The 25690-nt window shown below is 32.7% G+C and overlaps 2 protein-coding genes across 2 annotated transcripts in view; both read left to right on the forward strand.

The window, feature by feature from the left end:
• Positions 1 to 25690, forward strand: part of LOC120338889 (vesicle-associated membrane protein 4-like) — a 129902-nt gene that overhangs the window by 73085 nt on the left and 31127 nt on the right. The window lies entirely within an intron of this gene.
• LOC120338758 (attractin-like protein 1) lies at positions 26 to 25231 on the forward strand. The gene is made up of 19 exons (XM_039406696.2): positions 26 to 268; positions 784 to 918; positions 1763 to 1838; positions 2971 to 3101; positions 6685 to 6852; positions 7579 to 7778; positions 8618 to 8823; positions 10156 to 10659; positions 11181 to 11333; positions 12683 to 12882; positions 13856 to 14076; positions 14658 to 14860; positions 16151 to 16422; positions 17831 to 18112; positions 19701 to 19827; positions 20439 to 20607; positions 21407 to 21559; positions 21923 to 22141; positions 22915 to 25231. Exons 1-19 carry the CDS (start codon positions 118 to 120, stop codon positions 23608 to 23610), a joined length of 4266 nt encoding a protein of 1421 aa, XP_039262630.2. The 5' UTR covers positions 26 to 117; the 3' UTR covers positions 23611 to 25231.

Raw genomic sequence — 25690 nt, forward strand, 5'->3', positions numbered from 1 at the left:
TATTAAAACAATCTTTTCCATACAGCGTGCTGAATGACATGATTTTTGTTAAGCATTGACTTTTGGATATCGGATTATTATTCATTATATTCACACAATCCACCTCTTATTTGGACCATGTACGCAGATGGAAATATAAGAACCTACCACTGTATTCTTTTATGCTGCATAGTCCTTCTGTCTCAGATTGGAATTATCAGTTGCAAGTGTCGACCGCCAATAGATCTAGAAACTACTGCAGCACCTCTTACCAACACAAGCACAGATGGTAAGCCTTTTTGTTGTTACTATGTTAAAAGATGATCGTTGATTTGATAAACTATTCAGCGTTCACATGTGACAGATGTGGCTTAAAAGTTTAAGTGTTCTGATCAAGCCTGTAGGCATAGCTGGTAACACATCTCTGGTGCAACTCCCATGCTCAACCACCCTCAGTAGGCAATGCAAAATTAAAAAAAAATTCTTTAGTGGATGGTAGAGTAGGCCTAGATCCTTATATATCAGTAGCTACTTGTAGCATCGAATAGCGTGAATTGACATTGTATGGAAATATTTTTATATGGTATTGTATTTGTATTTAAAACATTTCGAAATACTTCAGTCTTCAATTCCTTTGTCGTTAATTTCAATGTGGAAGGTCTGATTTTGTAGAAAAAAAATAATTTTGACTAAGTGAATTAAACAAAAAAAATGAATGTCATAAATAACGAAAATATTCTTAGTGATTGCCACATTTATATGCTCCTTACAGTTGATAATTCTTTGTTATTTTCTTCTCTTCAGTAAAAGATGATGAAATCTTTAAAGATTGTGTCAACGGCAAATGTGTTCAGGGAGGAACATGTGAATGTGATCAGGGTTTTAAGGGAGAATATTGTGATGAATGTGGAGGAAGACTCCTATTGAACGCTGATTCTGGTAAAAATCAATTGCATATGGTCTACAACAGTGGTTCCCAACCTTTTTTCAAGCAACCCAAATTAAAAAAAAAAATTATTTTGTAAAATCTCACGACGCAAGGTAGTAGTGCTTTTATTGCCGCAAAATTAAACAGCCACTACAATACAGTCGATGCTATTTAGTAAGTTGCGCTTTTTGGCCATTAGCAAGTTTTTGAAATCGTGGCGAGTTCACTTAAGCAAAATAGATGCTGCCAATTTTCTATGCTGTTATATTTCCTGTAAAAAAAAAAAAAAAAAAAAAAATAAACAATAAAATTTGAAATATTTATGTCTGAAAAAAACAGGCTACCAAAGAAGATTCTCAGGTGGCCCAGTTTTGGGTCGCGAACCATAGGTTGGGAAATACATGTCTACACAGCATACAAATTTTTTTCGCCTTTGTTCAATTATTTGATAAAGATGCCTGTCATGATTTAATGCAGACAGCTTATGCCTATATGATTTTATCTGACTTGAAATTAAAACTATAATATTGTTGAGGATTCAAATACATATTGTCACATTAATATACAGGGTGTTCAAAAAGCCATAAAGTATTAAACTAGGTGAAAGAATTTTAATGATATGCTTTGTGCAACTAATGATGGCCATATAAAAGTGTAGGCCTATTATATGAACTAAAAAACTTGAATAAATAACAATTAAAAGAAAACAAACCTGGTCAGATAGATAGAGAACCTGCTTCATAGCAAAATTTTGATTGTAACAGGACTTTAGGAACCCAGTATTGTATTTTGTTGTATAATTTTATAGATCTCTTGGTGTAAATGTAAGAAACTTTTTTTTTTTTTTTTTTTTAGGTTTTGTTTCTGATGGATTTAAAGATTATGCCAAAGCTCGTGAATGTTCATGGTTAATACAACCAGCATCAGCAAGGTAATTTTGCATTATGAGTATTGTTTTTAATTTTTATATATCGCCGGATGAGACGAGAAGGGGCCAAGTCACATTTTTGCAAAATTCACTTTTTTCAAAATTTTGGGGTTTTGAGCCATGCTCTACAGGGTGGTTGTCTTGAAATCCTGAATTTCTCAATAATAAAAATTTTAGCTGGACTTAGGACTGTAGAAGTTGAGAACAGAATGGGCCTAAGTCCAGATAAAATTTTTATTATTATGAAATTCAGAATTTCAAGACCACCACCTTGTAGAGCATGGCTCAAAACCCCAAAATACTGAAAAAAGATAGTCCCAAGTTCCATTATGATGGGCATGAACATCAGAAATAAAATGTCCGAAACTTACATCCCTAAAAATTTCGTATATTATATGCCAAAGTGGATTTGGATTTTGTCAGATATAATTTATTCGGTTATGCTTTTTGGTGTAATAAAATAAATAATTTCATTTTCAAAGATCGTGAACTATTTAAAAAAAGATGGGTGTAAAAGAAATTTAGAAGTTTCAAAAACAGTTGTTGAAGATCATCAATATAGTAGTAATTATGTATAAATATTTAGGGATATTTTGTGCCTCACGTAAGCTATATATGAGGCCATAATATATCATATATATTTCAACATTTATTTTACCATGTAATTAATTTAAACTTCGAATATTCCAAATGAATCTGTTTTTTTCTATTTTTTTTTTGTGAAAAGGGCAAATTTCCTGACCCACAGTAATTTTGATCCTGAAAAATCTTAGCAAATACAGTAATTTCAAATATTGTTTAGGCCTAATTATTTTCAGATAACTAGCTATTGTGGGACATTATTTGAGTAACATCACAGACTTTATAGTTGAAATTTTTATTTTTTTTTGTAAATCATTAACTGCTAATACTCATCTTACCTTTATGATTTTTGATAACATTGATTCGAATTATCTTGATTCGTGGATAAAAGTAAGATGAGCTATTCTTGGATATGCTCTGATTTTCATTCCATCGTTGTTTTTAGACAATTTATTCCAGTGCACTCTATTCTTATGTTTTTGTACATTTATTACATGCGTTGACCTTTTATATATAGCCGTGAAGTTGTTAACAGTAATTTCGGTTTTTACAGAAATAGTTCTCTCCGTTTACGCTTCCTTGAATTTGCGTCAGAATGTGGATGGGATTATCTTTACATTTTTGATGGGGATTCAGCTTATTCTCCTATTTTGGCTACTTTTAATGGACTTATTATTACTCAAGGTATGTGACAGAAATTGGTTTTATTTATAAAAAAATAAAAAGTATAAACTTTTTGCAAAGTGAATTTATCAACATCATATATTTTGTTGGCCCCTAACCAGACACTGATAAAAAAAAAAACTTGCCAAGAAACATTGACAATTGACTTCATAACAAAACTGAAAATGTAGCGGGACTATAAAAATACCTGTATTTATTGTGTTTGTGGAGTTCTTCGGTGAAAAATGATTAGTCATCCTATTTTATATTGGTCGAAAAAGAATTGTTCCTGAATGACGAATGTGTTCAATTCTATTGTCTGCTGGTGGAGCATCAAGCTCATACAAATTGCCTGCTTTCAATTTATTCATATCCTTGAATTCTATTGCCATATGTTATTATAGTTGATTCTGTCATTGTCTCCCAGACTTAAAGTGTGAATTCAAAGCTACAGTTCTTGAGCTGTTGCTAATAATATTGCTTGCAATGTCGTAAATTCAGTCAACTAGTCAATTCATTTATATGTTGATGAGTAGATCACAAACATAAAATTCATTTTGTCGTAAAGTAACATTACTGTTATTGAGTTCTCAGTACAATTGACTTTGGTGTGGTCTTAACTCAACCGTTGTAAAGCGATACTCTTTATATAAAGTAAAGTGTTATGTGACACTGAGAACGGAAAGATTTTATTGTTACTTTAACCATTTTGAAAATTTTTATGAATAGTACTGAAAGTGATATGCTGGTGTTTTTTGTAAATCCGAGTATAATTTAACAATATATCTTGTTTGGTCGAACTTGATCTTGGTAACTCCATTCACTGATGTATGAATTTGTTATTTAAACCCCATTAAATTACGCCTTGTCTGTAAAAAGGATGGATTTCTGTATTTGGATAGTAGGTTATTTTATAAATCTGCCTTCAATTACGATTTTCAACCAAAATACATATATTTTTTTGTGAAATAAATGTATCGTAAATTAATTGTATAATATTTGGACCTAAATTTTTATAATTTGACATGAAATAGGTTTTCATCTAAAGATGTTGAAATTTACAGAATAAATAAAAAATTTTGATTATTTAAATTTGAGGAAAAATGTTTAACTTAATTCTAACCTATTACAACCGCTTTCAACTTACGGAATTCAAAAATAACAATTTCAAAACTGTCTTCTCACAGCCAATTTCCCAACTTCCAATCTTAGGATATTAAACCTGGTTCAATGGTTGTAGCAGGCAATATCACTCCTAAAGAAAATGTAGTTTGTAATAGGCTATTTGAATCTTGTTTAAACTACGAAATAGTTATTTGTTTTTGTCTAGAAGTTACATCTATAATCTGGTGATCAATATATATCTCATAATACTAGGTGTAATGTTCACCCTTGTGGAAAATGAAGTTATTAGGTATTGATTTGTGCTTTCAACCTGTTATTAATAAAAGTCTGCCAGCATTATTTATGAAAATAAACATACCAGCTATGAGTCCTATGGCATAGTCATAAATGTAGTTACAGGAATATACAGAGTGTCCCAAAAACAATACCCATACAATTCCTAATTACGATACTTCAACGAAAACAAAGAAAAATTCATTTAACATTTGAACTTCTTGTGTGTGATTGTACCCAAAATTTCAGTAATCTAGGTTGCTTTTTACAAAAGTTATGTGCTCTCTAGAATATTAAATATCCGAATCACTTGTTTTTTGGAATAATCACAATTGCATCTGTAAATGCCTCTATCTTTTGGGGAATTTGGTAACTCCAGGATTGGTTTACACTTGAATAAAGGTAATAATTCCTGATTCTGCTTTGTAAAATCAATGTCTCGGATCAAATGTGCAGTTTATTTATTTTGTATTCAGACCTGCCCTAATTATATTCCCACTTCATTAATAAATTCAATACAGAAATCAATTATGATTTCATCACAAAAGGTGAAACAATTCTATTGTCTGTAACATTAGACCGACTTCTATGCCCATCTGTCCTATGACAATTCACTTACTGAATGGATTGGTTTTGTTTCGTGTGAGTGTTTTGATATGAATTTCTTATTTGCTTATTTGAATTTCAATGTACAGTATTGGGAAAAAAAAATTTTGCGAACGAAAAGCTTTTTCGGATATATCCTGAATGTATATTACCTACATCAGTTACCTTTATTATTGATTGCTTTATGATCAATGCAAAGCCATTTGATAACCAAATTGCGGATTCAACAAACAATTTTTATTACTTGTATATCATTTACTGCTTTCAATTTTTTTGACTAAAATATGTCTAAAATAGCTTAAATCGGTACTTACTATGCTAATATTGGATTTGCTGTGATCAAATTTCCTTGTCACCTGTAGATGTGACCAGGTGTTAATTTTGTCAATACATCCCACATTAGTCAGTAGTCATATCACTCGATAACTGATGATATTACTCATTTCCATGGCCTATGTTTTACTAAGGTACCATAACGCTGATCTTTATTGTGAATCATGACTCAATTGGTTATGTAATATTCACAGGTAAGGTGAAACAGAAACGTGTAAAAATATTATTTTTTTAGGCTCAGAAATAAAATTGGGAGTGAGCATCGAAATTTCAAAATATATTTTTTAGTTATTTTAACTTTTTTACTATGTCTACTTCATTTTTTTGTTGTCAAAAAAAAAACTTGAATGTTTAAATCAGTGGTTTCAGACTGGGGGATCATGGCCTCACAGGGGAGCTACAGGGCAGTTGGACGAGGGCCACCATGTTAAGCGGCAAGTGCAAAGCTGATTTTATTTTCACTTCAAAAGAAAACTTCCCAGTTTTATTGCTTGATAAGGTTATTTCACAGTTTTTTTTTCACTTTGTTGATCATGAATGGTTTGAACATAATGGGATTCGGAATCTACAAATTATATTAACCCTCTAAATACCACTAAAATGATAAACGGGGGCTATGAGTGCTAAAAAGCCTCTGGAAGGAGGCGGGCCATAAAAGATTGGGAACCACTGGTTTATATCTTGCATTTTTATAATATGATCAATTTTAAATTTTATTAATGTAAATCATAGAAAAGAACTTGGATAGCCAAAATGGATCAAAAATTTATGGTATTCGATATACAGTAGCAAAATTTTAATTTAGGAATATTCAAGATCATTTTCTTATTAAAATTAGTGATTTGAGAGACCAAAATTGTTAACTCTGCTGTTTATAAATACAATAAACAGTTATTAAAACAAGACCTGAACAACAATAATTATTTAAATATGTACATGATAAAGATAAAAATATAAAAATTGTATCGGTTACTTTATGTTTCAGCAAATTTCCGTGGGCTCTACTACTTCGTTTTGGTGTTAGTGTCCATATATTTGACCATCACTCTCTTGTTGAATGGTTAGGAGGCGGCCGAGATGCGTGGTTTGGGTGCCGTCATCTCACTCGTGGACTCGCTCGAATGTTCGGGCACCAAATTTTTGACTAGAATTTTTTGGTCGACTGTATCACTCTATTTGGTATCGGTCACCATTCGATATAGGATGCCCTAATTGCTGGGGGCTTGCTATACTTTATTTATATATATACCAATTTTTATATTTTCAGACCAAACTACTTCACAAAGGGAAAAGTTTCTTCCTGAAGTTGTAGCAACATCTGGGTCTGCTTTTTTACATTTTTTCAGTGACGTTGAATATGCCATGAAAGGATTTAATATTTCTTATACAATAGATTCTTGTTCTCAAGATTGTCTTGGACGGGGTTCATGTACTGGTAAGTTTGATAACTGATTCAAATCACTTGTTCACTAGGATGTTATAATAAATCGGGCGGTGACTAAAGCGTAGGATTTAACTATGATGGCATTGCAGGGAAAAATCTCTGGTTCAAATCCCATGCCCAGCACCCACCCGGGTATAATAAATTGGATAGGCAATGACGAACCGAAAAGATTCGGGTCTTACAAACTATAATAGCTCATTATCTAGCAGGGCTGTTTGTGAGCAAAATATTATTATAAGTTATATAAAAGTATTGAAAAGGCAAGGCTGAACCACAAAAATTTTGGCGCAATTTTTTATATACCATATTTTCCGACTAATAATTAGCCGGATCGGCAATTATCATTCATATCTTGACGCAATAAGCCAAGGCAGAAAATTTGTGTTACTTCTCTGTCCCTGTTAGTTGGTTTCGTAAGTTAAGCACCAATGCCAATTCAAGGAAACTGATAGAAAAGGCATGTTGTTGTCCCCTTTTTCTGATATTTTCTGTACCAAAGCTAATAATTAACCGACCACAGAAAAAGGAAAATAAGCTGAGCCTCACAATAGGCTGACCCTAGAAAATCAGGCCAAAAAAGTTGGTGCAGATAATTAGCTAATTATCCCAAAAAATGCAGTATCAGTGAGTTCATGTACATAGACTTATTCAGAGTAAAGCAGCGAAAATGATCCATGAAAACTCATTTTTATAATCAATTGGATAATTTTATTACAGGCACTGGTTCCGATGTTCAATGTCAATGTGAAACGTCATGGACAGGTCAGGCATGTGAAAAGGAATCATGTCCTTCAAATTGCTCACAAACAACAAATCAGGGTTCATGTTCCAACTCAAGTTCCAATTACAATAATATGTGTGAATGCAAAACAGGATATCAAAGTGTTGATTGCTCGGCAACTATCCCTGCTAAGGAGGTAAGATATTGTGTATTGGGATGCTCATTATCACATTTACATTTTTGTTGATATTGAAAGTGATGGAATATGCCATTGATAACTGGTCTTCTGCCTACACAAGGCTTTTTAACCCTATAGCATGGTGTTTCTGCTTTCTTCTAAATCTTAGTCACTCTTGCTTCCTCATAACATTAGCAATAAAGAAAACAAGCAAATGGATGGAGGTGTTAAGTTGTTATTCGGATATTGTAATTTTATATTATAATAAACGAGTCACAAAACATAATGTTGGGAAATCTTCTGAGTAGGTTTGTTGTTATTTACCGTGTTTTCTATCTTCTTAGAAATCTAGTGTCCCATAAATGTAGTAGCATAACGAACTTCAATTCTGATATCCTAATACAACCAAATTCTCCTATTAATTGAATGGAAAAATAATATCTCACACAAGGCAAAATGTAATATTACACACTGAATACACTGGGTAGTGAAAAATGTGCATTACCACAAGATCACCGAAAAAGATTAAGCAAAGGAGATTTTATTTGTTTGTTTTCATATCTGTATTTCAATTTTTTATTCATGATACTAGCTACAGCCACTCATTTGTCCACTTATTTGAAATTTTCTCAAAAGTGAGGTACAAATCCTGTAGGAATTCTGATAAATAGTTACAGGTGACCGCTCTTGTATGTTATTACATATAAATCGGCAGAAGTGCCAGTATGTGGAGATTGGCTCGCAACTAGAGTAATCTTATGGGACACTGGCAGAAAAACTATTCAGGAAAAAGGGAGGTACCTCTTGCTTAAAAACAATACTTTTCTCAAATTCCTATCATTATTATAATTTTTCAGGGTTTCTGGTATCAAGCACGAAGCATCCCAGCTTCCTTCAATCTAGCGAGAGCATCACATACGAGTGTTGTTATAGGTGACACAATGTGGATTTATAGCGGTATTCAATTTGGGAATTTACCAGACAATGCTGATTTTTATACCTATAACTTGACTTCTAAAGAATGGAGTATTGTTTCCACTGTTTCAACCAGCCCATCCCAAAGGTATAAGCATATTATTAATATGTTATATGTTTACAAAGATGATCGTTTTTATCAGTACTTTTTCTACTTTTAATTAATTCCAATATAAATGATTATCTGTAATTTTTTTTCAAATTTTGATAAAATCAGAACGACCGTCTGATATTTTTAACATTTATTTGCAGTTTGCAATATAAAAACATAGCCTAATTTAAAAAGTAGCATATAGCCTATTTTCAAAGGTTGAGGTGAGGTATTGAGAAGACATATTTCACTTTAATCAGATTAAAATACAAGGAAAAGTTCAATAAAAGTACAATGCAATCTTATGGAAGCACGTTTTTGAGCACGTAAATGATCATATCGTTGCTGAATATCCAATAACGCCAATCATAATTTTCTCTTGACATAAATTATTGATCAATATTTGATATTTTTAACAATTTCTAAACATGGATAGATAATTTTTTAGGGAATAAATTGATATTTACACCGCTGTCACCGCATTTCACATTATGTCATGCTACTCTAATGCTTTACAGGTATAGTTTGAAAACCATCAGGCTAATTCAAAGGATAGAATTATTATTCAGATAACCTCAATTAAACAGTTTTTTAAATTTTGTTCTTTTGTTAAGCTTTGTCCTTATTATTATTACTATTTCAGTGGCGAATCATAATTGACGAAATTTCCAAAAAATGCCATTGTTAAATTTTTAAGTGACTAGACAAGATGCATCTCTTCTCTCCGTTACACACCTGGGCGTTTATGTAAATTTTCTCTCATTAAGAATTAATTAATTCCCAAATTGTCTGTTGATACTAAATCCTATTATGGTTTTTAAAAATTTAAAATATTAATTAAAATTCAGTAAAAAGTATTTTTCAAGCACAAACTGTATATGAATAAAACTGTACCGAAGAAAACTGAAGCTTGAGTGACCCATATTTAATGAAATTTCTTTTAAATTGATTATATAATTATATTATTGATTACTCTAATGGGCAATGTGACAGTCGCAAAAAACAATAATAAATCCTGGATTCTGTATTTCTATAACTCTCATTATTTAAGTTTATTTTAACAAACTTGACACAAATCAGTATTAATGTAATAAATAAAAGTCAAATTTAACTGCAATTTCTACGCCATCATTTTGATCATCCGAGTTATTCAGTTTTGGTTTAAGTATAATATAACTTTCAAATTTCATGGGATTTGAACCCGGGATTTCAATCTACAATGCCACCGTAGTTAAGTCTAACACTTTACCCACTAAACCATGCACCTACGATTTTGACGCTGTTTTAATTAAAAATGTTAATACGGAATAAAATTTTTATATTCAACAGGTATGGCCATTCCATGATTGCATTCCAAAATAAATTGTTAATATTCGGAGGACGAGATGTATGGACAGATCAGGTTAAAGACGAACTTTGGGAGTTTAACATCACCACAAAAAGGTGGACAAACGTACAATACACTGTGGATTTTATCGATACTTCCAACAACTCCACGACCTCACCTTTGACCTTATGGGGCCACTCAGGAAATTTAGTTCAACTCGATAACGGACTTAACCTCATGATTGTGATATTTGGATTTCACCCTTTATTTGAATATAGCGGCTTCGTTTACGAGTATAATATTGATACTCAGACTTGGTCGAGGGCCAATACAACAGGTGCCGATGTTAGTGCTTCTTATGGACATTCGTCAGCTTGGGATCCAGTGAATAAAGTCATATATATTCACGGTGGAATTTCACATTTGAGAGCGTTGACATCAACGTATGGAATATCTGATGCTGCTCATTCTTATGACCCAGAAAATAGAATTTTCAAAGTTCTGAGGTATGGTATTTATATTGTTTTTTGTTACAATTTTATGACTGATGTAGGAAATGATTAAACAAAGTTAGGATAGAATTAATGGATTTAAACAGAAATCCCTAAGAGCTCTTTGGGCTCTGACTGCCTTTATATGAATAATTTGTATTCAGTAAGTATCCTATGCAACTCATTCCATTGTTGTTTTTTCAAATTTTTTTTACGATATTTGTTGTTATTTCATCAACATCCTAAACCTTGGGAAATTTATTAAATAACTTTTACATTAATTTACTGTGTACTTTTAATGTGTTAACTGAATTTTTGCTCTAAAATTTGCAAGTTTGTTCAAGACAGAATCACATTTTTGCATTACAAAATTGACCTATATTTTTCCAATATGGTGAATAGGATTGTTTGATGCATCAAATCGCCTAAATTTCAATACTAGTTAGCTGAGTTATTGACGTAATACCACTGATTTTTTGCTTTTTAACGATAATTAGGAATGATTTGACTACAGTAATTATAATTCTACATCACAGGTCGAGTGGAGTACCCCGATATCTACACAGTGGGGTACTCATTAGTGGAGTTATGTTCGCTTATGGAGGTTGCACTCACAATGATTCAGACAAAAGTACCGGCGCTTTATGCTTTTCACCTAGCTTTATGGCTTACCACATTTCATGCGACACGTAAGTCAGCTCTATTTTATTATGTCTGGTTATGACTGACATCTGTTTAATAGTTTCTGCTGCCGCCTCGGGGCTATTATATTCTTGAGTCATAAAATTTTAATATTAATAGGGATATGAAAATGTATTATGCTGTAATTTGTTGTATTATATTCTCGTTATGATTCAACCTGCCTTTAATAAATCTTTCCATCTGGTTTTGTCTTGAACAAACAATAAAGAATATTTGATGAAAAAAATTTTAGCTGGTTTAAAATAAATATATGATTCTAGATAGAATTTGGAATATTTTCATTTGAAGATGTATCATTATTTAATCTTTCCAAGTATAATACCCAATTATACACTGCATTCAATTTCGAAACTGTAAAAAAAAATGAAACAATTTATCTCTATATTATTTTGCATTATCAAATTCAATTTCTAGAAATTTACTATAATTTCTCCAATTTTTCTGTTGAGTATGACACAATTTAGAATTTTGGTATTCCATATTCAAAAATTTTGCTTTAGAATGTATTCAGTGTGGTATATTACTCAGTTTTAGTTATCCATGACACAGCTAGTGGAGTTTACAGTGAATTTTTTCAAACTGGTGGCCTTTCTATGTAATGAATTATGCAAATTGAAAACATTTGCTAAACGCAGTTGTTTCTAACAATGACGTTAGTTTATACATTTTTTATGCAATAATCTTCCAGACCGTTAACATGGCAGGTGTCTATTCAATGGTATTTGCTATTTTAATCGGATTATGCAAACATATTTTTTTAAAATGCATTTAATAATTAACAAGATGGGAGAATAGTAGAACTTACATGAAATTACACAGTAATGGGCTGTGTGCTCTATCAAAACTGTGTACGCTATAAGAAACTAATATAACCCAGGGAAAACAGTACACAATATTTCAATTGAAGTATTATTGCACGAATGACAAATCGCGTTTTTGACGTGAATGAAATCATTGATTCATAAGATCTTGTATTATCCGTAGTTTGGGGTATTAATATTATGGAAAGCTTCATGGATCCCCAAACATCTTGCACTTGACCCATGGTTGAGAAGTACTGCATTTGGCCCAATATTTAGTGCAATCAGAGGTATTCGTGTGTAAGTCGAATATTTAGTTGGCAACCTTTTTTTTATTTTTATACTCAGCCTGTATGCGAGAATATGCAGTAGGTATTTTTATAGAAGAGCAAGAGCCCATAAGGGTTAAGAGTCTATGAAAGGGGGCCACGGATTCTGAAAGTTTGGGTAGGAACCACTGGGTTAATAAAACAATGATATAATTCTTATTCATATTGGTATCATCATCAAAATTATATATTTTTTTGCTTTTCTAGTTGGGAACATGTATCGCCGTCTGATATTACGAATCAACCAAATCGTTACGGCCATATTGCTGTGTCGGCAATTTTATCGCAGGACCAATCGGAGAGCATGATCATACAAGGAGGTTACGATAGTACGATGATCAATAATATATTGATTTATCAAACTGCATCGTGTGCTGCATATTCAACTAATGAAACTAATTGCACAGGTAGGATAATGTTTTTTTTATTATCCAATGTTGGGTTATTAATTATCTATTATTAATTAAATTTTGAAATATGAATGTTTTAAATAAAAATCTTTTATTAATCAAATATTGAAATATTTTGATATGTTCACTCTACGAATTTTCGCTTTGGAAAATGCCGGTAGCAGGTACAAATAAATTAAAAATGAAAAGAGTAATTTACTAATGTGAACGTGCAATGATTGTTTGATATAAAAAATGAAGATTAAAAGAAACTATATGAGATTTTATTGTTATTTTTTGTAGAATTTGCCATTTTCACATCAAAAAATTCTATTAATTTTCATTTTTTTATGGTATTTTGTTATGCTTTTGGCACTTAACTGTTCTATTCAAATAATATTATATAATTGAAATATGAATTTATGGTGAACACCAACTTATTTTGGGACAAACTTTACCACTTTCAAAATGTTCTTGTTCTAAACACAAGAGTCTCAGAAATAGATCAATTTCTCTGTTTCAACTTGAATTAATAATTTAACATGAAATGATAAATTATTTGGTTTTGACCTAACCCCGGTAGTTAATATATTCTTACTTAAAATCTTCGAATTCTAACTTCGTTCATTTCTTCTTCATTGGACAGTATGTATAGATTGTTTTGCTTAATTGTTGTAGGGATGAATCACTCTTCTCCGCAACTAATAGACCAATCAATTTCAATATTCAAAAGATCAAAGAACTCGCTAGAAAACCCAATTTTTTTTTTTCAAATATTCTGCTGTTGGAAAATTGTTCCCAACTTAATGGGAACACTTTTTATATCATATGGGAACACTTTTTATTTCATAGGGAAACACTTTTTATATTATATGGAAAAGCTTTTCATATCTTATGGGAACACTTTCAAATTCATAGAAACACTTTTTATATCATATTGGAACACTTATATGACCCCCATTAGCATTGTTCTCTTTTATTTACAATCAAGGTACTCATCACAATGGTATCTCTTGCGTATGGAATTCAACAATTTCGAAATGCACTCCTGCAGCATATTTCTTCAATAGCAGTAATACAGTAAACTCTTCTTGTGAATCTGTATTGAATTCTTCCCCATCTTATTGTGATAAATTAATATCACCTGAGTCTTGTATTAATGCAGCAGAAAAATGCATGTGGTGTAATAACAAGTGTAGGACAAATTGTGAGGTAAGATTTTTTTTGGAAAAAAATTTCAATAATTTTTGTTGGATTTCAAAATGAAATATATGAACTATAATATAGTTGATATTATATATATAAAATTATCTTTTATTGGAATGAAATATGATGCGTTATGCCATCTTGATTGGCCTCATGGTTTGTATAATGGTTGCAACTGTCAGGCTATCAACGGCTCAGCTGTGGTGTGATAAATTGGCTAGGCCAGGGATGTGCAACAGATGGCCCGTAGGCCACAACCCGGCCCTCCGAGCCATTTTGTATGGTCGTTGTCAACACTCAGTTTTTCCCATCGAGCATAAAATCATAATCCGACAGTCTATGTTTAAAAAGGTGCCCGCATGGGTGAAAATACAGAATGTTTTTTTGCTCTTGTCGCTGTGTTCAATTTTTCACCGTTATGCCCGGTGTAGGGCTAAGCGATGATAGCCTTTTCATTGTAATAAATTTTCAATTTGTTGTGTATGTGGAAAAACTAATTTTTTTGTGTGCCGACAAAAAAAATATTTGCACTCCCCCTGCTTCAACCAATGGGACAACTTTTCACAAATTATATTTTTCTTTTTTAGAATCCAGGGAAAATCGAATCCTATGTACCTAGTTATTGTAAAAGATTCCGAACATGTTCGCAATGCCAAATTAATCCAGAATGTCAGTGGGTGCCAAAGGATGGCTGCGTAAAAAGGAGAAATAATGAAACTTTAAACTGTGGTGCGACTTGTGGTTCTTACACTTCATGTTATGATTGCACTGTTGGAAAATCTTGCATGTGGTAAGAACTGTGTATTTTAATCTTTGAGATTTTTGAGATCATTTACTGATAAGGTACTGCACTGACTGTATTAACAATAAGTTATGTCAAAGAAAAGTTTTACAATATGTAAACATATACGAGCAGTCGAACTTTTTCATCAATGTTAATTTCACAAAATTGTTCATTTTATATCAAGTTCTGAACGCGAACAGATAAAACATAATTTTTTAGAATTTTGTGGATTTGTTTTGCAAAGCACTGGGAACCACAGATTTAAAGTCAGCGTATAACTAAGATTTAAAATGAAGTAATCTTTTCAATTCAGCATAGACTGCTAAATTGGTATAATCTAGGGAAAATGTAACTGGTATTATTGTACCCAACATGGATTCATGAGATTCTAACAGGTCTTGAAATAATTTGAATCTAATTCAATTAACTTGCTGAATTGTTATACTCAAAGACCATCATTAATCGTACTATTGTACATAGGTTGAAGATTCATCTGATTCTAATCTATAGTAGAAAAAAGTTAGGAAACGTCTCCACTACCCAACATGGATATATGATATGAGAGATTGACTACAGACCTTACTAAAAAAAAATTTTTTTTAAATTTTTTCCTTGTTTTATTCTGTGTTAAATAGTGTAGGTTATATATATATACCGTGTTTGCTCGTTTTGTAGCCCGGGCCCATATTTTTTCAACCAACTCACTAACCGGTCCCTTATATCGCTTGTTATTTTCGATCGTTACAATAATTAATATATTGTTATTTCCAGTTCTCAAGTATGATTTAAACGAGAATAACGAAAATTTCGACTTTTTCTACGCACCGCAGGTACAAATCCGCAAAAGAAGAAAAGTTTTGCTACGCCCTACAATATTGAAACGACGCACTCGCGACACCCAGTTTGAGAACCATGGTGTTACGTAATCAATGCTATCTGTTATGTACTTGGGCGCCTAAGGCGTGAGTGTTATCTTCCGGCGCTTAAAATTCATCAGCATTGTGACAAAAGCGCTTCTTATTTCCTATTGTTCTCTACCACTGAAAAATCAGCTTTTACCTTGGGCGGGTATTCAAGCACCGGCCCTTATTTATTTTTATGTTCTGTTCACACGGGTGCTATTCAAACGGCCCTTAATCAAGATCGGGCGGTAAAACGAGCAAATACGGTATATATATATGTTGTTTTTGAGTGATTTTCAATATTGACAGTCATTCAGTAAATAAATTTAGTTTCTGTGTGCTTTCACTTTTACAAACGTAACAGTCTAATAAAGTTTCTATTTACTTTTACAAGGTGTGCAAACAGAGGATTATGTGTTTCTACAACATCTTATGTTGTACAATTTCCGTATGGTGAATGTATGAAATGGGAAAATAAACACGATCAATGTGAAAAAATAGAAAGTTGTAACAATTTACGGACGTGCGATACATGCCAAGAAAATCCGTTTTGTGGATGGTGTGACGATGGATCTGAAACTGGTCTAGGAACATGCCAAAGTGGATCGGCAATTGGCTCGAAAACTAACAATGTGTCACTGAATGTTGTTTCTGGGGCTGTGGCAGGTTTGTAATACAATTTTTTGTATTTGTTTCAAATTATCAAGTAGACAAGACTTTTTTCATGTTTCGAAATGGTCCTAAAATGCACCCATTACTCCTTTGGACAACTCTATGAAGTTTTATGTTATCCATTAAGATATACCATTGGTTTGACCATCATGCCGTTTATGATCCTAAATCACTATTTTTCATCAAATTTATATTTTTTGCTAAATTTTCTCAGTTATTGAGAGTTTTTATTCTGAGCTTCTGGAAAATTGTATAACCAATAATTATTGTTTTATTATTAGAATCTTTTTATTCATTTTTTTTTATCTTCAATACCTTCAAAATTTCATGACTTTTGCCAATTCATATTGGAAGTCAACAACTCCCTAAGTATATCATTTTAACTTGCCATGTGTCTTTTGTGACGTGTGTCTTTATGTCAATATGCAATCTAAAGAATTTATGTCATTGTGAGAAAACCATGCCAGTTATTATTCAAGTCATGGCTTGGCTTAATTCACGCCTATTCAATATTGGTAATCTTCAAATTTTCTAAGAGCCAAGTCAAATCTATTTAGCATGGGATTTGAATCCTACTCAAGCTGAGTAGTAACTCAAATTGTCTACAATCTATTTTTATTGGACGTGAGTGTACGTGTGGATCATCTTGCCAAATTCTTGTTGTTATTATTCTTGTTGTTGTTGAGAAGAAATCGCTTTTCCCTCCCTTTTTTCTAAATTCTTGTTGTTATTATTCTAGTTGTTGTTAAGAGGGAATCGCTTTTCCCTACTGTCTTGCTAATTTTTTGTTGTTATGATTCTTGTTGTTGTTGCGAAGGAATCGCTCCTCCCTACCATCTTGCTAAATTATTGTTGTTATGATTCTTGTTGTTGTTGGAAGGAAATCGCTTTTCCCTGCAACTATCAATTTTGAAATATAAAAACTCAGTTTATGAAGGCTTAATCTTTGTTGTGTGATAGTCGTCTGCCTCTGTATTGCTTTTCCGCTGATCTTCCGCTGATACCATACCGTTGTTGACACATATGTTGTTTATGTTTATTACTTATCGATCTTGATCGGTAAGTATGTTGATAGGTATTTGTCTGTCTGTCTGTGTGTTAGATGCATGCGATATCTCACGAAAGCGAGGTTCAATTTGCTCCAAATTTTGCATGTGCATTCATCTTAGCTCGGATCAGAAGCCTATCGATTTTGGATGGATTATGTCGTATAGTTAGCGAGTTATTAATTAATTAGTGATGGGACGCACGGTGTCACTATGGAGTAAGACCACTGTTTTGGGGGATCCTTCGATCGATAAGTCTTCGGTTTCCAACCGAATTCTAGTTTATATGTTATTCAAATATATTTGAGCATTGCCCTCTTGTTATTAAACTAATTGTGAACCATGATTTTTAACAGCACAATACAATTCATCGCTTCCAGTCTGTCCAGCAAAAAGTTGGTTTTTCACAGATTGTCCATTATGTCAATGCAATGGTCACAGTACATGCGTGAATGAGACTTCAGAATGCGAATTTTGTCAGGATAACACTGATGGTAAAGAATGCGAACAATGTATCGATGGATACTACGGTGAAGCAACAAACGGTGGAACTTGTAAGGAATGTGAATGTTTCGATAGAGCTACTTTGTGTAATAATACGACTGGTGATTGTTTCTGTTCAACAAAAGGAATGACAGGTATGTATTTTTATTTAAAATAGAGTAATATGATTATATGATGTTTGAAAAGATTTTAGAAATTCTAAGAAGACTATAAATGTGGTAACAGAATTGTGTGAAATGCTATTTTCAATTGAATTCATGTTTTTGTTTAAAACGAACTACAGATAAAAATTGATATACAGTATTGCGTCCCTGAATCGAGTCTTTACTCAAGACCGAGTCATAGCAAATTTTGGAAATTGAATTCTAATCCACGATAAATGACTGAATATGAGTCTTTTTTATGTTAAAGTCAATTAAGATTATTTAGAAAGCAAACTTTGATTTATTCTAACATAGAATAAATCAAAGTTTCTTTCAAAATAATTCAATTTCAAAAACTTTCAAAAAATTTTCTGAATCTCTCATCAAGTATACCTTACTCAATCGAGTCTGTATCTAGTTGTTTTGCCCAGATGACTCAAGACATTCATAAGATGGACTCAAGCTGAGTAAATGACTAGAGTCTATCCGACACTGCTTTTGTGGGGATACACTACTTTTACTGAATTTGTTTATTCTATTCAATACCGGTACTCTTAACATCATTGGTATCATATTCAGCATACCATCCATATATGGGCATCCCCTGTGTACATTTTAACAAACCTTGAAGCTATTGAGGAATGATACTCTGCTATCGATGTTTTTAGCAAATACGGTATATTCAAACGAAAATATATATATTTATATATATATATATATATAGCCTAATTTAATTGGCATAGTTGCGTCAATTTTTTGTGCCTTGTTTTTATATAATAATTTTGTCCAAAATACTCGCATTGCAAAATACTATTCCGTCAAAGAGCAATTTTAATATGATTTTCACCTAATTGACACAATTATTTTCGCTTGCAGGCAATTTTCTATCATTGCTTTTGTGTATTTTGCCGAAATTTTTGTTCTCTACTCTGCTACTGTTTGATCTATTTTAATAACACTTTTTCATTGGCTGCTCATCCATGTTTCATAATTATATTGCACTTTTGTATCTTTGTGAAACATCCCATTTTAATCGAGTTACGGGCATGGTCCATTGATAGAGTGAGTATACAGGGTTGTCTATTTTATTCATGTTCTATGCTTGAATGATATTAAATTCTAAAAGATTTATATAACAAATATGTTGTACATGAACTTGCATTAATGAAGAATACAATTTAATTTGTCATCAGACACATTGCATCATTTACTGCGAATTAACGAACTTTTCAAACTTTTTGGCATTAAAATAAACCATTAACCAATATTTTACCAAGTGGCGGCCAAGTTTTTCATTGATCACTAATTTCAATTTTATGAGCTCTTTGGATTTTGGGATTTTGATTATTAAGTAGCAGTATTTATTTTCACCATTTTTAATATTTTTCAGTTCTTATAAGATTTTTTGTTTTAAACATTGTAATTTATCTAAATTTATCCAATAAGACGAATTTCCAAATTCTCAAAAATATCTAACTTTAACTTTGGCACTGTATTGTTGGGGGATTATAGTTAATCCTGCCTTATTCAGAAACAAAATTTTTGTATCAAAAATTATAAAGTTTATTTCTTGTTACAGGTCCAAACTGCGAAAAATGTGAAAACTCAGCAAAATATTATGGTGATCCTGTTAACAATGGAACTTGTTTTTATAGATTGTTAATCAATTATTCTTTTACATTTACTCTGACACCATCAAACGATAAGTAAGTAGAACTATTCATTTTTGAATATTTTTCTAAACTATAAAGTCAGTTATATAATACCTTCCTGAATTCCAAATAGCTAGTATTGTGGTTAAAAGTTCAGGTAATTCAATTATTGATGAACAATCTCGATTGGTTAGCAGTATTCAAAGAATTCACTATACAGATAGAGGGGTTGTTGAAAATAATTGGTTACACTAAATCACGAGCACACACTCGCAGACAGATTCATAATAACTCTAAAGAAGAAAATTTTGGTATTCATACTATCTCTGTTATGTACCTGTCTTATTCATACATTACTCCTTCGCTGTCTTAATAAAGATTCACTTTTCCAGTATATCTTATTACTAATTTGGTACTCCTGTAGTATGTGTATCAAGTTGGGTTGGGCCATAATTTTATTTCGATTTTCCTTATTTTAGTTCTATTACGAGTTCGGGACTGTCTGTGTTAGCCAAGTGTATATACCCCCTGCCCATAGGTTTCAGTCCCTTTACACAACTTGATGTAAAGTAGGCGAACAAAATTAGTTACCTCCATATTGGTACACACACTTCTGGAGTGCCACTAATTTATTAGAATGTGATTTATTCTAATTTTATTTCCAGGTATATTACTTCAATCAATTTTGAGAACACACCTCCGACTGATGGCAGTACAGAACTGAGTTTTGAATCTCGTGAAAAATGCAATATTCGTCTGACTGTTTATTCTTATAAACCATTGGACAAACCAAAAAGAGTAAAACGTGATAATACATCACAAGAAGTTATTGAGGTAAGACATCAGTCTCGTTATATTGCCGGTTACCGTATTAATCTCAAATGTTGGCATGTTTGCTTTAAATATGTCCACTTGTTATTACCAGGGCTGGGCATTGATTTCAGAATCTAATCGAAGATTCAAATAATTTACTATTCAATTCGAAATGCCCAGCCCTAGTTATCACCAATCACCAAAAGTGAATAATTTTCAATTTCTAATACATCCTAAGAAATGGATGTTACCTATACATCAGAGATATGCACGAATTCTGGAAATCGTGGTTATGATCAAAGTAAATAATATGGGAATATTATTCTAGTTAATGATTGATTAAAATGTAAATAGTAGTAATATTGTTTTGAGCAGAGATGTAGGCCTAACCCACATCTTAGCTTATATAGAAAAAACATATTTAATAAACATATCGTATTGGCTTTATATGAAAACATTCATAATTTGCATAGACAAAGCCATGAAATTTCTATGGACTTTAATGAGAATATGTGAATAATTGGAACTATACCACATGTGATTTTCTTACTAGATTATTGTCTGAGGTGGCTTTTGGATTGTTTTTAGGACAAAAATGCTCTTTTTGCCCTTTTTTTCTATGGCGCTTATTTTTTCACTTTCCACTCCAAAAAAGAACCTATACAAGCAATGTATATACCTACTATTTGTGTAAGAATCGAAATTTTCGAGGTCAGCATTCCTGACATTGAACCCAGAATTTGTATTCTGCAATGTGTAAATGCTAGAAGCATCAATATTTCAATTCTTCTTTCATTTTTACATTGATCTTGTTTCTCAGTACGAAGGTGTAGAAGTGGAAGTAACTGAGGGAATTGGCGTCACTAAATTTGGATACTATTTTTCTGGAAGTACTTATGGATTTGGTGATTCAACAATAAATGCCACTATCAGAATTTATGTCAGCAACTTCACAGTTCCATCTTGGATACAGGTAACTCCATAAGACAGTTTTGTATCGGGTGACTCTTACTTCTACAGAATTGAAAATTTGATTAATGCTTAAATTCGAAAGACACTTTGCACAAAAGTTATGTTCTCTCCTGTATATGCTTCAATTGACCTGCGTTTTCTTATGTGGGGTTTCCAAAATTTATTCACAAAAATTTTCAGATTTTCAATACCTTCCAACCTGATACATATAGTCTACTTAAAGAAATCCAGCAGCCATCGATGATCAGCTGCAGAATTAAAAAAGCATGTAAAAGCATTGAAGCATATCCAAACTAAATATTTTCGAAAAAATATTCTGATTTTTCAAAGCATGACATTTTCAATAAGTTATATTTTTTCACAGGTTTCATTGGTTCAGAGAAATAATTCACTTCTTGTGTTGTTGCTCATCTTATTCTCATGTTTTCTCGTATTACTTCTACTCACTGCATTGGTATGGAAACTCAAAATGTTATATGACGCATGCCAGTTTAGACGACAACGTGCCGAACAACTTGAGCAAATGGCAGCACGACCCTTCGGAACTGTACATCTGTGTTTTGAGGAAGACATTTATAAAAAGGTAGGAATGTGAAATTTTGTATTCAATCAGGAAATGCCCTTGTTCTTTGCAATATTAACTTCCTTTGTAATTTAATATGTTCTGTGTGTTTCTTTGAGTAATGTTCTGGGCAAGATGCTACTAAACAAAGGGCTACCACTGACATGGGCAAACTACCGCCCTTGGGCCATATCCATCGGTTAATTCAATCTGGTCTGCCTGATAAAAACAACTCAAGGAATTTGTTGAAATTGCTATAAATGTAAATTGTATAGCTGTAAATGTAACACCATTGTAACACCAGTCTAGATGGGCAAAATTTTCGGCCCCTGTTCCGAAATTCTTGCCCACCCCTGGGGTCTATTATGATTTAGATGTGCTGAAATATTCCTAGTCCAGTATCGTCTATCATATTTGTACTGCTTTAGATTGAAACTCCATTTGAAATTTTTAAAGCATTTCTCTATTAGGTCTGATATATAATCCTAGCAATTTGAGTTGGTTGAAAATATTTGGATGATGTTAATTTGCGTGGTAACTTGTGCCTAGCCTAACTACTACTTTCCTCTTTATGCTTTTGTCTTTGTGAATCGATATGTACTGACTGCAAGACTGCTGTAGCAAGAATGAAAACAGCTATATTGGGTAGTCCAAAGTCTTGCTGCACTTCACAACAATGATCATTATATGACTTCGGTCCTGAATAAGACTTGTGGAAGTGTAACAAAAAATTCTTGAGCCACTAAATGTGAATTTATTATTTTTCATATTGCAATCTTGTTATATATTTTCAGGCCAACAATAGTCCAGGTATGTCATCTCAAGACTTAGTACTAACATCTGTAACTGAAGAGTTATGCAGTGGTGGACATGCTTCGGCCGTTTCCGTTATTTTGTGGATGCCGCAGGGTATCCCAGATTCTGCAAGCATGCACTCGATGGAGGAATACAAGAGCGTAAATTCGATTAAAGAACAATTTACGAACGCAGGTACATTAGCCATCGGAAGTGCTTTAATGTCATCGAGCCAAAGGAGTCTTGCATCTGAAATCGATATGTCGACGCACGACAGGTCTGGCTCAGTGTCAAAAGCTAGAAAATTGAAAGTTGTATTCAAGAGAGGAGGTAGACGACGAACAACTGAGAGACGCTCGTCACAGCGCACCACAAACGATCCTTGTGGTACGCAACACCATAACCAAAGCAATAACAGAGACAATGATATACCGGTAGTTGTTGACAACAGTGCTGAAAATAGGCCGGGACACGCAGCATCACAACCAACACGACAACGAAGTAAGCGTGGTCCTTCTTTTACGTCGCTGAGATCAAGGTCAGTTTCACCTACTGGCAGTGCTATAGACAATCGTGCGAATGAGGCTCTGGATGCAGCCAATGAAACTTCGTCATCTGCAACAAGGTCCAATCCACTTAGGCCACACCCCATAATATTAGCATTTGACAATCCAAATGATCACGTCACTGTGTAGAACTAGTGTATAAATTTTTCTTTGGTAGATTATTTTCCTCGCAAATCAAGTGATCAGAAATATATACCGGCATTTTCATATAAGACTGACTGCTGGTGTTGGAATGCCAACCACAATAACTCGCTTGAATATGCTGACGCAAAATTCCATTTTATGCAAATATCTAACAATGGTAATGTGATTGATATAGACTTAACTTTTTTTTTTTAATTCCTGCCTCTACAGATATCTAGTTAAGTTCAAGTGAAAATAATATTTAGTTATAAATAATGCTTAATCACCAGATATTGAATGAAACAAAACGAACCAATCTTTTCAAATTAGACTATAGGAGTTTCATCTATATTCGCTAAGTGTAGACATTTTTAAATTCGTCACTATTGCAATTCAGACAACTTGATTAAATTTTCATTCCAAGAATTGACTATACAGAGCCCAAAAACATGTTTCAAATATGGGGTGACCCCTCAAAAAAACAGAACCCATGTCGTTTGAAAAAAAGAAAACAATTTTTGTACAGAGCGTCCTTGATTACTGAAACAACTCAAGTATTAAGTAAATTTTTGTAGAAGTACTTTTTGGGCTTCTTTGGTTAACCTCATATCATTCCATGATAGAAATGACTCAATATTTTCATTGAAAAAATACTGTTAATTTTTCGTTATTTGGTACACTATTTTTCCTCGCATTTCTAATTCCCTGAATCTCTCAAAAATGACCATATCGTGTCTTAATAAAAGCACCTCAAAACCACCAACAATGTAACTAACATAAACCAAATATTTGAAGTTCTCTTTATGGTTGGACGAACCAAGTTACCCATTCTGCACTTAAATACTATTTTTCGCTCTTTTTTTTACTTTTTGTCATTACTGTTCATTGAATTGTTGTGTCACAATTTGCAAGTCTGCTAGGATTAAGGGTGACACGTTTGTGTTTAATCGATCTGAATAGTTTTCATATTATTATATTAAAAGATTTGGTATTGATTGTTCATCTACCATCAATTTATGAATGTTAAAGGAGGCATTCTCAATTGTCATAAATATCAACGTTCATTTTTGGCTCTGCTTAATGGCTAGCTTATTGGACCATATTCAACTTTCAGCTCTCCAGAAGTATGTGTACCAATATGGAGGTATCTAATTTTGTTCTCCCATTTTACATCAAGTTATGTAAAGGGACTGAAACCTATGAACAGGGGAATATTGACTTGGCTAACGAAGAAAGTCCCTGAACTCGTCATAGAAAAAAAAGTAAGGAAAATCGAATAAAATTATGGCTCAATTGGTACACATACTGAAGGAGTACCCAATTTACTATCATCAATGCAGGAATAGTCTATTTTTAGGATGCTTACGACCAAATCTTTTCAGCATCAATACTTGATTAGACTTTCAAAGATCAAATGAAATCATTGCCAATGATATAAATTTATGTCTATGTGCAATCAGTAACTCCCATAATTTAAACCAAACTTTGGTTTGATGATATGACAACAAACAGGTAATTGACTTGAAAATAGATTTTATTCTCTTGTTCGTCCACGTTTTTGTAACTTATGCACATTGAATGAAATAATCAATATATGTAGTGCGACAAATATTTTTGTCAGCTTGCAGTATTTGTGTGAATTAATTTTGAGCAGGCTAGCGTTCCAGAATATATTTGACCATTTTGAGTAGAAAACCCTCACCTAAAAATTGTGACAAAATACTACTATCTACATAATATGGCGTTGTTGGGGAAAGTGAGATAAGTACAACCACTGGGTAAGCGTTGTTGCAGGTTGACTTTGGGCATTGAAAGGATCATTAATGCCATAAGCAGACTTTGCTTTGGCTTCCTTTGTTGTGAAGGCGCTAGTTAATCAAAATTTCATTTGCTTTCCCAGGACTCTAATGTAATCCATCTTCTTTGTACTTCAACTGCGCAGCACAGACTCGTTTGAATATTAAGATTCCTTGAGCTTGTACGTAATCGGCCAATATGGCGTTTCACGAAAGCGCATAAATTTCCATCTTTAAGCATTATCATATCGCCGTGCAGAAGGAAATAGACGAGAGTAAACAACGCTTTG

Source organism: Styela clava, chromosome 9 (genome assembly GCF_964204865.1).
Source record: "Styela clava chromosome 9, kaStyClav1.hap1.2, whole genome shotgun sequence".
Taxonomy (NCBI): Eukaryota; Metazoa; Chordata; class Ascidiacea; order Stolidobranchia; family Styelidae; genus Styela; species Styela clava.

Coding starts and splice junctions, on each gene's coding strand:
- LOC120338758 (XM_039406696.2), top strand. CDS start 118: ATGTACGCAGATGGAAATATAAGAACCTACCACTGTATTCTTTTATGC. Junction 1,839..2,970: donor ATACAACCAGCATCAGCAAG/GTAATTTTGCAT, acceptor CGGTTTTTACAG/AAATAGTTCTCTCCGTTTAC. Junction 14,077..14,657: donor AGTGTAGGACAAATTGTGAG/GTAAGATTTTTT, acceptor TTTCTTTTTTAG/AATCCAGGGAAAATCGAATC.